This window comes from Mustela putorius, unplaced genomic scaffold, assembly GCF_011764305.1.
Source record: "Mustela putorius furo isolate JIRA1106 unplaced genomic scaffold, ASM1176430v1.1 tig00000275_pilon_pilon_pilon, whole genome shotgun sequence".
NCBI lineage: Eukaryota > Metazoa > Chordata > Mammalia > Carnivora > Mustelidae > Mustela > Mustela putorius.
The window spans coordinates 29880393-29897096 of record NW_025421341.1 but is presented as its reverse complement, the minus strand read 5'-3'; the positions used below and the strand labels follow the sequence as shown (position 1 = coordinate 29897096).

The 16704-nt window shown below is 42.6% G+C and overlaps 2 protein-coding genes across 11 annotated transcripts in view; one reads left to right on the top strand and one right to left on the bottom strand.

Moving 5' to 3' along the window:
- Positions 1 to 13043, bottom strand: part of COL4A3 (collagen type IV alpha 3 chain) — a 126962-nt gene extending 113919 nt beyond the window's left edge. Inside the window, exon 1 of one of the 2 annotated variants that reach the window (XM_013047895.2) lies at positions 12933 to 13043. In XM_013047895.2, coding sequence (XP_012903349.2) covers positions 12933 to 12959 — 27 coding nt within the window. In that variant the 5' untranslated portion in view covers positions 12960 to 13043. Of the gene's footprint in view, positions 1 to 12599; positions 12882 to 12932 lie in introns of those variants that run through there. The other variant, XM_013047894.2, reaches the window with a different exon arrangement.
- Positions 12927 to 16704, top strand: part of COL4A4 (collagen type IV alpha 4 chain) — a 121219-nt gene continuing 117441 nt past the window's right edge. For 5 of the 9 annotated variants that reach the window (XM_045078803.1, XM_045078798.1, XM_045078804.1 and 2 more), the window contains exon 1: positions 13264 to 13399. The gene's annotated coding sequence lies outside the window, so the exon portion shown is untranslated. Of the gene's footprint in view, positions 13016 to 13261; positions 13400 to 14743; positions 14889 to 16704 lie in introns of those variants that run through there. The other 4 variants (XM_045078801.1, XM_045078800.1, XM_045078799.1 and 1 more) reach the window with 4 other exon arrangements.

The window sequence follows — 16704 nt, the reverse complement described above, 5'->3', positions numbered from 1 at the left end:
TATTTGTAGAATGCCAAATGTGTTTGGTTAAATGATTTATGGAGATGGGGGGGGACTGGATTTATCTGCCACATTTTATGGTTGAGGGGAATTCAAGAGACTGGCCTCAACTGTCTCAACAGTGACTCTCGGATGGTGAGGTGTCTCAGATGTCCTTGTCTCCATGACTGCTTTCCTGGGGTCTGGGGATACTGCTCGTTTGGGTCACGTGGGCTCTGAATGTTCTATCTCTGAAAGGCCTGAGCAGTCACAGTGCGTAGGAGCTCAGAATATTCCATGACGCCACGGGCACATGCAGCGCTCAATCAGTCCACCTCTTGGTGGACCTCTCCAGAGGATGCGGGCATTCAAGAGTGTTGGCCCTTTCTTGGGCATGCCGTCGGGCTTCTAATCCATAGGATCTTGATCTCACGAGATTTCAGATATACTACTGTTCTTAGTTTTGCTTTTGTTTTTTGTTTTTTCCCCTTTTTGGAACGGATTGTGGATTGCTTTTTTCTAACATGGCAAAATAAGGAGAATCCCACCCATGTGTGTAAACTCTGGGGCTCGACTAACTGAATGCTGATGAGGACTCCGCCAGGGGTGGAGGCTGGAAGCAGTGGAGGTAGAAGGACCGACTGCCAGCAACTCTACATGCTACGTCTGTACTCATTCCAACATTTTTAAGTTCCTTATTTTGAAGATAAGCTGCGTTTTTCAAGCCACTGAAATCTTACTACTTTCTGGCTCTACTTGTGACATGATTTATTGTCATTACACAATAAAGCCCACAGGTTCACTGTTCTGGACATTTAACCGATCTTTATTCCTTCTCAACTCCACCCAAATTTTGCTTTTCAATATCTGGCCTATTATAGCATATCTGATTTTATTGTTAGTGTCTGTGTATTTATCTAAAGCCTTCATTTGGGGCCATTCTCCATGAGGGCGGGAGGAACCATGTTGGTTTTTCCCACCTTTTCCCCAGCATCTAGCTGAACTAGTGGGTGAAACATTCAACATTTCACCTGAAGAATAATGTTTTGCTTTTATTCTTGTGCCAAAGGATTCGAGAATCTACTAATTCTTTATTGCCTTTTTAGATTTAGTGTTTAAAATAAAATGTTGGTCCAAATCCATAAACCTTCATTGAGGACTACTAGTGGTCATGCCAAGAGCTGTTATGCCAACAGCTGAAATAATAAAGAGGCATAAGATAGAACACCTGTCTTCCAGGGGATCAGTGGGGGAAGCAAGATGGAACTGGGTTAAACTTTTTCTAGACTGCAGACTTCTTCTAGACTTTTTCAATACTTTGGTAAAGTATTGCATTGACGTGTTGATTGTAATGGGGTAACAGTTTCAGAAATCATTCTTTCTGAAAAAGCAAAACATTTTTAAAACCAATATTATTTCAAATAGTGCTTAATTATTTAAATAGTGAAATCCGATACTCCTTTTTGATCATCTGGGAAGTTTGGGTAAGAAAGAGTCCTACTAAAAGCCCAAATAACCAGAACTCCCAATTCTAAACCTACTTTCTCTACAAATCTGATGAGTTCTCTTGGTTCAGACTCTTACCAGTTAATCAGGAATGATACTACTTTGCCATCTTATTCAGAAATGCACAAAACCAGACATTTGGTAAGAAAGCATCTACACACACAATTACTTCAAATATGATTTTGCTACATGTCAGTCTTCAAGGAGTTCCATTATAACCTTACTTCTAAACAATGGGAAATACCCCCAAAATTCAACAGAAGGGTATTACCTAAATAAGTTATAGTACCAACCTACAATGAAGTGTTCTGTAGACTTTTAGAGATATACTTGTAATAATTAACAACTCAGAAATTTTTTTCCAGTCCATTGTTAGGTGAAAAGAGTAGAGTAAAAAAGAAATAATCACATAGAGAATAGAGAATAGTGATCATCTATGGGTAATATGATTATGGATCATTTCGATTTTTAAATTTCTTTTGGTAGTTTTAAATATTTTCCAGATTTTGCACAACACAGGAAACTTTTTTTAAAGCTAGCATGTGAATGAACATTTCAGCATTCCTGATATCATACATAAATAAACAGAATAAAATTATCCTATCATCTAGTTAAACAAGGAAGATGAATATTAACCTTGTTGTTTTGGGCCTCTGCAGACATACTTTGACATTTGATTCAAGGGAAAATATTGCAGATTTCTTGAGGTCCCCCTTGTAGAACTTTTTCCTTGAGAAGTTCATGTAACAACAAAATATCCTGGTGGGAAAAAAATCCAGTGACCTGACTGTTTTGTCTACATAATGACAAATCTCCCAAGGTTTCTAAATACACTTGAATTCCTTTTTAAACATTGGGATCACTTCTCTAAGAAACGAAGTTGGAGATACTATCTAATTAACAAACATCAATCTTAAAGATTAAAAATGGAAAATTCCTAACTTTCCCCAAAACTGTCAGAAAAATAAAAGATCTTTATACAGTTAGGATTACACTTTTTAAAAAAACAATGAACTCATTGCAATAATACCAAAATATGAGACTACGAAATACTCCTTAAATGCTTTATTTATATGTGCCTATGCAATGCACATATATACTACCTACAATGATGTGTGGAAATATTTTTTGACAACTTGATACTGTATGTACAATGCATCAGACTGGATTTTTAACCCTCCTCTCATTGTATATATCATTATCAAGTTAATTGCACTGAATCAATTAACAGGGACAGATTGAACAACTTCTCTGTTGTTCTCCATTTCTCTCTGACTGCCAAGCCAATGAAAAAAAAAAAAAAAAAAAAAGCACCACCAAGACTTGCTTCCCGCTCTGTAACCTCTCCTTTACCTAGGCTGGGTTCCCAAAGAGAACAGTTAGCCTTCTCCATGTGTCAGTCATACAAGTCTTTAAAATAGAGATTATGTTGCCATTCTTTTGAAATGCAGTGCCGTCCCTCTACACCTTAGAAGAACTTTACAGTCCCTACCAAGGCTGGCACAGTTCTCAGACAATAACATCCAGGAATGGAATCTCTTGGGGACCTGGTCAGTATGCAGATTTCAGTCGGAGTGGGTTTGGAGAAGGGATCAACAGGACCTTCTGCCTTGCTAACCAGCACCCACCAGGAGGGGAAGCTGGTGCTGTAGGTCCTCTGAGTGAGGAGCTCTTCACCTTCTTCTGGCATGGCCTTCGCTTCATTCTTCGGTTTCATTCTTCCCCTGCTTGGAGCCCTCTCGAGCCCAGGACCTTCTCAGCTGGGACAAGGCCCTAGGCCTCACAGCCACATCTAACAAATTCAAACCTGTCCCAGTGAGGTTGAGGAGAGGATGACAGACACGCCCACAAGGATGAAGGAAGAACATTTTCATCACATCACTTTACACGTGGGCCCATTACCAAGTTACAGTGTGAATTCATCACTCATCCATTGCTAATGCAACAACTGTCTTTTGAATAGCACAAGTACACTACCTTGTCTCTTTGTCGTTAAAATATTAATCTGTTAAGTGCAAACATTAAAATGATAGGGTGGTCACCCACATACGATCCTGTGGACTTATTTCAGGTTACCCAGGGAGCAGTTTCCCCTCCTTAATCAGGGCAACCACCATGAGCCTGTCTCCCTCTGGGGCATCCCATCTCCAACCCACCTTTAGCAAAATACCCAGAATATGTATTCCCTCATGGTGAGTAAACAAATGCAACATTTTCTTTTCTTTCTTTCTTTCTTTTTTTTTTTTTTTTCTAAAACTTCTGTTGGTCTTGGTTTTATTCTTTGACAACCCAGGAGCCGTAACATCAGAAGCGTCTCCCCTCTCTCCCCTCTGGAGAGGCCTGGGCCTGAGTCACATTCCTTAGTGCTTTCAACATTCCTCAGCCTCCATGTAAGGCTGCGAGCCAGTTCCTCAGACAGGTTTTCCCCAACGACCTCTAGCTAAGGTAAATGTTGTCCTTATCCATCACCACATTATTCTCTCCCAGCAGGTACCCCAATCTATATATTTGTTTCCTGAGCTGCTCTCTCCCCTCTGCCACGCCCCGCTCCCCTGGCAACCCAGCTCCGAATGGCTAGGGGTGCAGACTGTTTATCAGTGAATCTCAATACCCAGTCCACATGCCTATATTTCTGTCCTATTATCTCCTTCCTGATTTTAATAATAACAACAAAATAATTGTAACTAGACCATAAAAACTGTGGGTCCTGGTGAGTACTTTTTCTGCAATAGATAAGGTACCATCATTTAGAGATAAGAAAAGCAGAGATTCTTTTGCAAGTAACTTGTTTAAAGGAACACTAAACTCCTTGCCTGGCTAGACTGTAGTGATAACTTAGTTTATAGTTTCAGATGAAAGGCAAGTCAGTTTCCAGTATATTTCTCCTTTTCTCCTTTCCTTTTGTAAATGTTTACTGGTTTATCATTTTCTTTCCACTCTTCAGGTGTACAACTTACTTATATTTTGATAATGGGGCAATCTAATTAAAAGTGTACAAAGTAGTTTGTGCAGCTTTAAGCACAAGGTCAAGGTCAGTATCTAAGCTTTCTGGAGAAAGAGTTGCACAGACATTTAGGCACAGTCCATGCTGACTTATTGTCTTTAATTTAAGTTTGTCATTTTGACAGTATGTTTATTTCCTACAGCAAATCAGCAAACAAAATGTGTTCTGTTCAGAGATATGACCTTATGGGTTGTATCTCCCGCTCGTATCCGGACACCGTGTATGTGGGTCTGCGCTATCGAAGATGCTAGTCACCTGTGGCTATAGACACTTGAAACATAGATACTCTGAATTAAGATGTTCTGGAAAGGCAAAATAGATACCAGATTTTAAAAACTTAATATGAGGGGCGCCTGGGTGGCTCAGTGGGTTAAGCCGCTGCCTTCGGCTCAGGTCATGATCTCAGAGTCCTGGGATCGAGTCCCGCATCGGGCTCTCTGCTCAGCGGAGAGCCTGCTTCCCTCTCTCTCTCTCTCTGGCTGCCTCTCCGTCTACTTGTGATTTCTCTCTGTCAAATTAATAAATAAAATGTTTAAAAAAAAAATAAAAATAAAAACTTAATATGAAAAAAAATATTGCACAGTATTTATTAGTGTTTTTACTAAGGATTACATGTTGACATTATAAAATTATGGATGCACTGGGATAAGTGAAATATATTCAAGTTGATTTACCCGTTTCTTTTTATTTTTTTAATGTGACTACTGAGAAACTTAAATATGTGGCTCACAATTTTCAATTGCATGATGTGGACACTGATGTTCATTTATCTCAACTTTTGAGGGCATGTACTGTGTAAAATAGTAGAACCGATGTACTTTCATTCAGCCTTGGCTAGAAAATATATCTGAAGCCAACAGCCTCAGCTGGCAGTTGCACTAGGAATCCCAAGAAGGCTGAAAAGACTGACATGGGTGCTTCCAGAAGACAAGAGCCAGTGAGATACCTTGTGAGATAAACATAGAACAAGGAGTGAGAGGCTTTCTTATCTGATTTTTAGAGATGAAGACATCTCGGATGGATTAAATAACTGGTCAAGGCCCTAGTGGGAGGGCTGAGAGGGAAAATGTCTATTCTGTTAAGAAGTTGATATGATCTCAGTTTCCTTACTTTCTGAAACTGAAAACAGAGGTGAAATAAATAAGTTACAGTGAAAGTCTGTTATGATTAAAAAGTCTAGGCGGGGGCCAGATGTAAACTTGGTAAAACAAAAATGCTCTGGGCACCACGTGTTTTCACTGATCTTGGAAAATCTTTTGCTCTGTGGAGGGTGGAAGCTTTTTGGCTGAAGGCCACAGCATGAGCATGGTCAGACGCACACGGATGAAGGACCACAGGGCATTTGCAAACCAGACAGCCCTGTTGTCGGAATCAGACACTGACAGGTTTGAGGGTTTCCATCAGTTGCAGTATTTCACAGAATTATCCTTACTCACAGTTAACACTAGCCAGTTGCGGCTGTGCTCTCCCTAATAGGGCAAATGTTCTAAGGGAAATGCAAAGACAGACTTTATTTAATTCAGTTTTTCCAAGGATCATGTCTGAAAGCAAACTAACTACTGTAAGCCCAGAGAAATGTTCAAGGAGGAAAGCCGGCCTCGGAGAGGGAGAGGAGGCTGAGAGAGAAGGTTGGTGGTTTTGCTGTTGTTGACCTTGACCCCCACCTCATCTAATGGAAGTCAGAATGTTTGGAGGAAATTGGCAGTGGGAGGGCCTGGAGGAGGGTGGCCCTGAGAAGACAAAAGGAAACATGTTTGGTGCCCTCCATCCTCCCAAACCGTTAGGACGTAAGTCTATTCTAATGGGAAAAAATTCTCTGGGAGTCACAGAACTACTTTGTTCTTTTTTTCCCCTCCCAGGGCAGAACAGCTCCAATCCGTGAGCAATGAGGTGAAATGGAGGGGGTGGGGCAGGCTGAGTGATGACAGAGGAGGCTTTTATTTTCCCCAAACTTCTCATTCACATGGTCTCCCCATGGGTGATAAAAGACAGAAGACACAGGACAGACCCGACCTTGAAATCATAGAAAAAACAATCAGAAAGGGGTTGGGAATAGAGTATAAGTAAAGTGATTAAAGGCATTAGATAAAGGGGAAATCTACAAAAGAAAAAAAAAAAAAAAAAACAAAACCAAACCAAACCCAAACTTGGACTCCAAAAAGGACTTCTGGAATAGTCACTGAAATTAAAATTTAATGAATAAAAATAATTATAATTAACATTATTGAATGATTACTATGTGACAGGCATGGTAAAAGAATATGTGTTATATGTATTAAATCACTGAATCCTCATTAAAACCTGAGGTCAAAAAAAAAAGCAAAACAAAAAACAAACCTGAGGTCAGTTTCTTACTTCCATTTTAAGGTCAAGAAATTGAGACAAAAATGTAAAAGCTGGTAATAAATAAATCTGGGGCTATAAACCACGTCGAGTGGTTCCATCCAGAGTTCTTTTTCATTACTGGAAATTACAATAGACTGAAAAATCTACTGAAACTTACAAACAGCATAAGAGAGAATTAAAAATTGGAAGAAAGACATGAGATGGCTTCACAGGGTGTGACATGGGAGAAGTAGTGCCTGGGACAGAAGTTAGATGTGCTACCCTGTGGTCTCAAGTCCAGCTAATGATTGGTCTCATGGAGAGTCTGGGTGAAGCTCTGCACTTCTAACCATAGTTCTTTTGTGAGGAGAAGAGAATTTGTGCAATAGCTCCCATCGCCCACACATCCAAGATTTGTCCCACAGGGGTTAATACCCTACATCTAAAGGACAACAGGGAGCCATGAGTAGAGTCTAGAGGAACCATAGACTGTTCCATGTGCAAAGTCTGTGGCCAGGTTGGCAGCTGGGTTAAGTCAGTGCCCAAAGCCCAGGAGGACGATGGGGCCCAGAGGATCCAAATAGCATATGAAGGGTCTCTATTATAAGAAGTTAGGAGAACTGGAGAAGAAGACAAGAAGGTCCAGGATGCATCCTAAGAATTTCAGGAATAGAGACAGTGGAGAAGGAGAAGTATAAAAAGGAAATGTCTGAGAATTTTGAAGATCTGATGAAAACTATAGACTATCAAATTAAATAACCATGTAACCAGTAGGATACATAAGAAATACACGGGCACAGATAATAACATGATTAAAAAATCTTGACCATATATATACATATACATATATCTTTGAAGACAAAATATCATCTCTATCACAATTTCATTAAAAAAGATTAACTAGAAAATCTACATTTGGAAATTAAGAAATAAGTATGTAAATAACCTATAAGATGAAGAAATCAATTAGAAAGGAGCCTGAATGTAATTATGCTAAAAGAGTGCTTATTAAAATATGTGTGATAGGGGCGCCTGGGTGGCTCAGTGGGTTAAACCCTCTGCCTTCGGCTCAGGTCATGATCTCAGGGTCCTGGGATGGAGCCCTGCATCAGGCTCTCTGCTCAGCAGGGAGCCTGCTTCTCCCTCTCTCTCTCTGCCCGCCTCTCTGTGTACTTGTGATCTCTCTCTCTCTCTCTCTCTCTGTCAAATAAATAAATAAATTCTTTTTAAAAATGTGTGTGATATAGTTAAAGCAGTATTTGGGGGAAAGTTTTTAGTCTTAAATACATTTGAACTATTTAAAGTTGCTTAATTAAGGTCAAAATACAGAATTCACCCAGTTTGCTATATCTTTGAGAGTAAGGCTATTAAGTCTTGGACAAAAAATACCATCTACAATAGTACTGAAAATATCAAATATTGAGAAATTAAAGAAACAGAAAGCTCTAAAAAATAATGAGAAGTGAAAGCCCTAAATAAAAGGGCCCATAAATGAATACAAATAGATCCATTTATGAATGAGTGATTGGTACACAAGCTTGCAGATACCATGCTGCAAAACAGTAAGGGAAAGAATGCACTGTTTAATAAATAATGTTGAGACAATTTGTTATCTATATGGAAAAAGATAAAATCATATCACTTAGAAAAATAATTCCAGGATTAAGAGTCTCAAATGCAAAAGAGTTAAATTGTGAAACATTCTTTTTTTTTTTAAGGTAAGAGAACATTTTCATAATCTCAGGGAGGAAAAGGATTACTTCAACAAGACACAAAACACAAAATGTCCAGAAAAAAATGAATAAGTTTGAGAGTATAGTGAAAAAAATTTATATGTTAAGACACCAGTAACCAGATGAAAAGATAAACCAGAGAATGGAATGAAATCTTTGCTATATGTTTAAATGGCAAAAGTTTGGCATCCAAATACATAAGAAAACTCCTAATTATTAGCAACGGAAAGGGCAAGACCACAAGAGATCAATAGGAAAAGAGCTGCCATGCAATTCACCCGGAGGTAATCTAAACTGCCAATTAAAACAAGAACAGATCCACAAACTCAGTAGTCAAAACGGGAACCCATTTTATGCCCATGAACATCTAAACACACCAAATTTTGCTGAGGATGTAGGGAAACAGGTGCATTCTGGGTAGGCTTTCAAAATCTAGTTGTCACAATGGTACCTATACAAAGATGTTACATTCCAACTTCCTGAAACAAGACCATGGAAACAAACTTCCTGTGTTTAGGGGGGATGAAAAAATAAACTGTGCTTTATTTATATAACTGGATACTTGTAGCAGCTATCACATCCTATGTATATGCATGAATCACATCTATATGTATCAACATGGATGAAATCCAAAACCATAATATGGATTGACACAAACAAGAGCCAAAAGGTACCTATTAATGTGAAACCATTTATTGCATTTGAAGGACAACAAAACAATAATATTTATTCTTCGTGATGACTAACACACACATACACATACACACACAGTGTGGAAATACAAAATCATACACAGAAGAGGGGGCAAAGAATGTGTGTATGACTTTTTTATTCATCTGCTGTTTTCCCTAAAGGGAAAGACGTTACTTTTATGTTACTTGATGTTACTGTTACATTACTTTTTGTCTCTTTGGAATGTTTCCCAATTCAACTTACTTTTTAAAATTTAAGAATGAAATCAGTCGAGAAAGCATCCTCCCTAAAACGTAGCTGTTATTCAGCCCCTGGGAGTTGCTTGCTGCGTTTCTGCTCTGTCTGGAATTTTAAGGGAAAAAAAGGCAGTAGAAGCATACCTGAGACCATGAACCTCACCTTTGGCAGCTATCAGAGGAGGAGCACTCTCTAGCCCATCTCCCAAATCTATGTCCTGCAGCAACAGCAATGTGCCTCCCAGTTTTCCGGTTGACGGGCTGGGCCCAGGAACAGCGACGAACCTGAGGAAACCCTGAGCTGCTAGGTCTGAAGCCACAGTGGATTTCACAGAGGGCACTTGAGAACAAATTATGTGGGTGGACAGTTCCACCCTGTCTGAACTCAGAAGGTGGAGTCAACGCCACTACTACCTCCCTGATTTGAGAAACTGCTGAGGTACAACTGCAGAAATTGAGAGCAAAATGTATTCTTAACTAGTGCAGTCCCAAGAAGACAGATATGCTCGCCCAGAGGCTAACTGTAGCCTGCACACGCACATTACTTGGCCCGTTGTTTGTTCAGCCCTTTACAAAAACACAAGAACCAAAAAACAACCCAGACACTGTGTGTTTTGCCAAAATTCAACTTATTTGATAACATCTGGAGTTTGAGAGATTTCTTATGGAAATTGGACCCCCTCACTCCTCACCCAGGGATTCTGGCATTACTGAGCCTGAATTCTAGAATGTCAACAGTCTGGCCCATACCACATGGGCTGAGTAAGTATCTCACCGGCTGGTCCCTCTGGAACTTTCAATTCCCCCACATTTTACAGAGAGACCGTCTTGAGGCTCAGAGACATCAAGTCCCCTGCCTAATGCCACAGTTATCCTATGGAGAGAGCCATCTTGGCATCCCCTAGACCAGTGACTGGTTGACTTATTATTCTTTTTCTCTACACACACTTCAAGGTTTCTAATGACACTTTCTTATATAATTCAGCAGGTGCAAAGAAACTGATCATTCTTATCAATTTTTCTCTTATTTATTTATTTATTTTCAGCATAACAGTATCATTATTTTTTCGCCACACTCATTCTTATCAATTTTAACAAAACTTGCTTCAAGCAATGATAAAAAGAATACAAATGGATTAACTGTATTATCAGCAAGAAGTCATTAAGATTTGACCAAACTCAAGACAAATAATGTTACATGTAAAAACTAATAAGGGACTATGACAATATAATTAAAAATCGGCATAATTAGAGGTTGTATGATCACAGAGCATCATGTTTCCAGGCTGATCTTTATATACCCCTCGTTTCCCCACCTCCCCTCTCCCTACCTCTCCTCTTCTTTAGAGTCTAGAAGGATGTGCAAACCCTGCTCGGGACCTCTGCCCCATGCCTTCCCACAACATACACTTTCTTTAGGTTTTTGCTTGTTGTATTTATTTGCTCCTGGATTAAAGATAGTAGACAATCTATAGTAACTTGGATGAGTTTAATATGCCATGCCTGGGGCGCCTGGGTGGCTGAGTGGGTTAAGCCTCTGCCTTCAGCTCAGGTTATGATCTCAGCGTCCTGGGATCGAGCCCCGCATTGGGCTCTCTGCTCGGCAGGGAGCCTGCTTCCTCCTCTCTCTCTCTCTGCTTGCCTCTCTGTCTACTTGTGATCTCTGCCTGTCAAATAAATAAATAAAATCTTTAAAAAAAAAAATAATGCCATGCCCGGAAGTATTGGGTTGGGCATTCCTAGTCTATGCAAAGTGCATTTCTGTTAGAACCAGCTACACGAAGAGATTACATGGATTATAAAATTCCTTAAAATGGAAAATACTCAATAACCTAAGTGTAAATTGACATGGGGATGGTTCAATGGACTTTAGCATATTCGCATACTGTGGAAAATCATGCAAAGGGAAAAAAAGAAAAAGAGATGAATGTATATCACATATAACATGGACAGAGCTGTAGGTTGCAAAAGGATATGTATATTATGGTACCGATTATGTTAAAAAATAGCAACAAAATCACATGTTGTTTGTAGGCCTATTTATGTCTACCCAAATGCATAGAAAATGCCCAGAAAGAAACATGAAATGGTGAGTGGATGACTTTTGTTTCGATGGGGAGGGGAAGAGGTATAAAGATGCTCAAAGAGGATTTTAGCTTCATCTTTCATGTCTTAATTTAAAAGAAACAGTATGTAAATTACCTATGGTAGTAACACATATTTATGTGACTATTAACTTCCAATCACAATCTCAATCATGAAATTGTAAAACTGCTCATCTTTGGAAATGAAACTTTCACTGCACTATCACCCAAACTAACTTTTTAAGTGTATAAATCACAGATGCATCTGACAAGTTAAATTTGACTCTCACGAATTCAAATCAAGCCAACTAGAAGTTATAATAGTTTGAAGGACACCTAATTTATCTTTGCAAAGAATAGAAAATATGGAGTGCATTTAAATTAATCTGGGATCTCTCAGATTATAGATCAAAAGCAAAGTGACAGAATGCTTAATTTATCCTAACATGAGTTTTATTTCTAAGGTGCTAATAAGTTTTCAGTGGTAAGATTTCTCAACAATAGCGACAGAACACTGGAGTGTGAATTTTGACAAGGGGGAACCAAGCCCCAGAGAGGTCAGAGTTCAGTGTGAGGTGACATCTAGGAAATGTCAGGGCTGGGAGTCCCCTAGCACTCTATGCTTTCTGCCAGGCCATGCTGCCTGCTCTGACTCACTAGTATGACATATTGTTTCTCTGGAGTCGGTGTTCTCATCCCTAGCCATTATCTCAGACCTCGGTCCCTATCTATCTATCTATCTAATCTATCATCATCACCATCATCTATCATCTTCTACCTCTGGAGGCCTTTCCCCAGGATCCTCAACTCCGACGGAACCAGACAAGCTTGTTCCTCTCCTCTTCCACCAGCCTTTCCCCCAGCGCATTCCACCTGTTACCCTGGCATGCCCGCTTGCTCGCATCCCCCACGCCGCCCGCCCAGCACCGGCGTGGAGCCCAAAGTCACGCACGCACCGGGACTCAAGGACTGCGCCCCGCGGGTGGGGCCTGCGCGTTCCCAGGACGAGGGGCTGGGTATCGCGCCGCCCATCACTCACCTTGCCTGTCGTTGGCGCCGCTGCCAGGAGTACCAGCAGGAGCAGGCGCAGCAACACGGGCGGCCTGGGCGCCGTCCCGGGGCGCATGGTGGGCGCCCGCTCAGAGCCCCGGCGTGTCCAGTGACCCGCAGGCTCTGCGGCCACCGCGTCCCTTGCGCGACGCGGGTTGGGGAGCCTGGTTGTGAAGCTCGCCTCGCCAGCCCGCCCGGGGCGGGTTATGTAGGGCTCAGCCACGCCGTCCGTCCCTCCCCACTGAGGTTTTTGACTGCGGCTCCAAGGGAGGGAAGAAGTGGCTTAGGTCCCGCCCTCGTCCCCCCCTCCCCTTCAACTCACCAGGCAATGTCCCTCCGACCTGGGCATCGTGCCCAGCAGGGGAGAAAAAACTGCGCTGCGGGGCTGGTGGGCGCAGATCCAGGGTAAGGGGTTAGGAGATGATGCTCCCAAGGTCCTGGGGCCGAGGCTGGGCCGGGGGGCGCGGGTCGGAGGTGGAGAATTTGGGGGTGTGCGCTGCGGAGGCGGCTCAGCTGGGCTGGGGGAGTGGCCAGCGGCCGTGCCCAGATTAAGCCGGAGGCGCGCTGGGGCGTCCGCACTCCAGTGGCCCAGCCTGCTTCCCGCTCCCGCCGCGCTGCCTTCGCGCCGCCTCCGCTTCTCAACCCGCCGCGGACTGGCAGCAGCCGCACTTGGAGGGGAGAGCGCGGAGACCCGGCCGCCGAGTCGCGCGTGGATCTGGACGCGGCGGGGCGGGAAGGCGCGGCGCGCGCTGCGACCAGGCGGCTTCCGGCGCGGCGGGTGTCCCTGAGGTAAGGCGCCCACCGCCCAGACTGCGCAATCGCTGCCCCGGGCCTTGGGCACCTGTCTGGAGTTGGGGGGTGGGGGGGTGAGGGCAGGCAGCGGCGGAAGCCTGACAACTGAGGGCGGGGCGGGGCGGGGAGTTGGGGTCCCGGGGTCACCAGAGGAGAGCTTGTCTGGCTCCCGGGCTTGTCTGCCCGGGCTTGAACCGGGCGCTGTGTTTTGATTAATTTGGGGACTCGAGTTACCAGCCTGGCAGTCTGGGCACTCCGGAATGCCAAGAGCAAGAGGCAGCTGAGGGGAAAGAGAAAGCCCATCCTATTCTCTGCTGCGCTGAACTGGCTTTTCAGGGTAAATCTTATCTGCGGAAATGGCAGAGGAAACCAAAAGCCAACTCTGTCCAGGGTGTCTCCCTCCTGAGAGTCCTCTTCGTGGAGGTCCAGTATCTGGTTTGTTAGGGCACTATCTTAAGAGCAGGGCTCCTGCCCTTTCTTGTGCCCCTGGCCATATGGGCTCTGGGGAGATATTTAGACCCCTTTTCGGAATCATGTCATTAAATACGCAAGATCACAAAATTTAAATTTTGTGATCTTGCGTATTTAACCCCAGTTTTACTGGGATGCAGTTATCAGATTATTATTTTTTTTAAGATTTTATTTATTTATTTGACAGAGAGAAATCACAAGTAGATGGAGAGGCAGGCAGAGAGAGAGAGAGAGGGAAGCAGGCTTCCTGCCGAGCAGAGAGCCCGATGCGGGACTCGATCCCAGGACCCTGAGATCATGACCTGAGCCGAAGGCAGCGGCTTAACCCACTGAGCCACCCAGGCGCCCCAGTTATCAGATTATTAAAGTCATGATATAGCGACAGTATTATTGCACTAACTACCTGCCTCTAACAACAGATCTATCAAACACCTGTGATCCCAAACTAGTGGTGACAGCAAAACTAGCAAGTGACATGGAAACACCATCAAGTGCCCTCTCAGGGGCTACCAGTAGGATTGTAATTTTTTGCCTATATTCACAACTGCAGGAAGTGCCGAACTTCCAGGAAAAGTTAGTGAAAAGAGACGTTTACTTTTGTTTGCATACAAGATCACAGACCACCTGGATTCCATCTCTACCTTAAGGCCCCCTGCTCTGAAGCAGTGTTTGCTGACATCTGCAGTCCTTGGTCATCAAGCACCACGTGGGAAATAGGAGCTTTAGTTACTGATTGTGGAGAACCACTTGCTCTCCTTCAGAATAGGATCTCTTACTGTACTGGATCTACTGTAGATATGTAGTTGGGCAAAATCCTGACAGTGAATCTCACCCTGGCTTTGGATGGGGGGGGGGGGGGTGGTTGGTGAGTGAATTTACTGTCTTCCCTCTGTTTTTTATGCCAACAATTGTTGACTGTGTCTGTGCATTAGAACCTCCTAAGGAATCTCTGAAAACCCTGATACCCAATTGATTCCAAGCCAATCACACCAGACCTTCCAGTGGTGGGACTCAGGTGTGTTTTGAAGCTCCCTGGAGATTCCCACGTGCAGCCAAGTTTGAGAACTGCTGTTTTACATGCAGATTTCAGTCGGCTGAATTGAATTAGGGCCTCTCCTTTGTAGAAAAATCAAAAGGACATATGTTAAACTCTCTATTAAGACAGGTGTGTCCAAGCCACAGATGTTGCAGTGTGAGACATAGTAGCTTCTTTCTGTAGACAGGGAAGTCTCTAGGGAACCGTCTCCTGTCACTCTTGTGAGATAGGACATCAGGAGCTTGGTTGATGAATAAAAGTGTCTAAGAATTCCAAGTATGATAATATTGCATGAACTGACATTTCCTCCTAGGGGAAGAAAAAAACACAAACAAACAAACAAACAAAACTACCCTCAATGCCAGTGCTAAGTACTCTTTCTTTTGGCCAAATTTTGGAAGAGCTCTCAATTTTGGCTTTTAATTGCTTTTTTCTGAAGCCAAGTCATTTTGACAGCAGATCAGACTTGGCTTTATTAACTTTGAACTGGGAGGCAGCAGTCAAGTGCACGTTACTTCTGATGCTGCAACACAGCAGGAAGGAAGCCGGGGATGTAGAGCCGGAAAGATAGAAGCAGTGGTGAAGAGCTTGGTCTCTGGGGTAGCCTCTAGATTTTGAATCCTTTTCACACTTACCGTATGAGGTAACCTTTCTGATGTGGGGTCTTCTTTTCTGTAAAATAGGCATAATCATAGCACCCACCGTCAGGAGTTGTAGGAATCCAGTGTGGTAATGCATTAGAAGCCCTCTGTCCAGGGTCTTCACAAAACAATTTTATCTTGGGATCCGATTCTCCAGTTGCATAAAGGAAAAGAGGGTGAACCCAGTAAGAAATGGTGGCATAAGCTCTTCTCAGCTCAGTAGGAAAGGGGTGATGGCCAAGCACATCCCACCAGCTCCCTTGAGGTCAGCCAAGTACTAAGACATCTAGAACCTTGCTAGATATTCTAGCAAGGTTAGTTGACTATGTCTGTGCAGTAGTTTTAGGAACAGTAGTTTTGGCCTCCTGGAGAGCTGGTTAGAAATGCAGAGTCTCAGGTACCACCCCAGACCCACTGAATCAGAGCCTGCATTCAGCAAGGTCTCCTCTGAGCCTCCTCACACTAAACTTTGAGAAGTGGCTTTTCTAACAGCCACATTTCACCTCCCATTCGTTACCTCCACACCACATACATACGTTCCCTCTGGTACAGTGTTATATACCTGAAACTAATATCATATTCTAGGTCAGCTATACATACATTTAAATAAAAAAGAATAGTCTCACACACACACAAAATATTTGGTATACTCACTTGGTGGTGTCAATAAATCAGAATTCTTGATTTTTAAAAAAATAGGCTTGGGGTCGAGAGAGTTGTTTTTTCACTGTTGTTTCTTTATTTTTCTATTTTTGTTTTGTTTTGTTTTCAATTTGTCTTTATTTTTCTAAGTACATCACTAGTTTTGATATAATGTTCAATGACTCATTAGTTGGGTATAGCACCCAGGGCTCATCACCTCATGTGCCCTCCTTAATGCCCATCACCCAGTTATCCCATCCAATGTACTAAGTAAAGTAAAGTGGGGATGTAGAGCAGAGACCTCTACTTTTTACACTGAAAGCAGATGAGGGTTTTAAACCAAGTGGTCATTGCCTCTGACAAGCTTGATATTATTACTTTGCCCTTTTTCATCATCACAATATGTTTGTTTTCTACACAGTGCTTAAATGCATAGCGTTTGCTTCACTCATGTGAGTGGAAGCCCCATGAGGGCAGGGGTCTTTTTGGAGTTCTTTACTGTTGTTAAATGA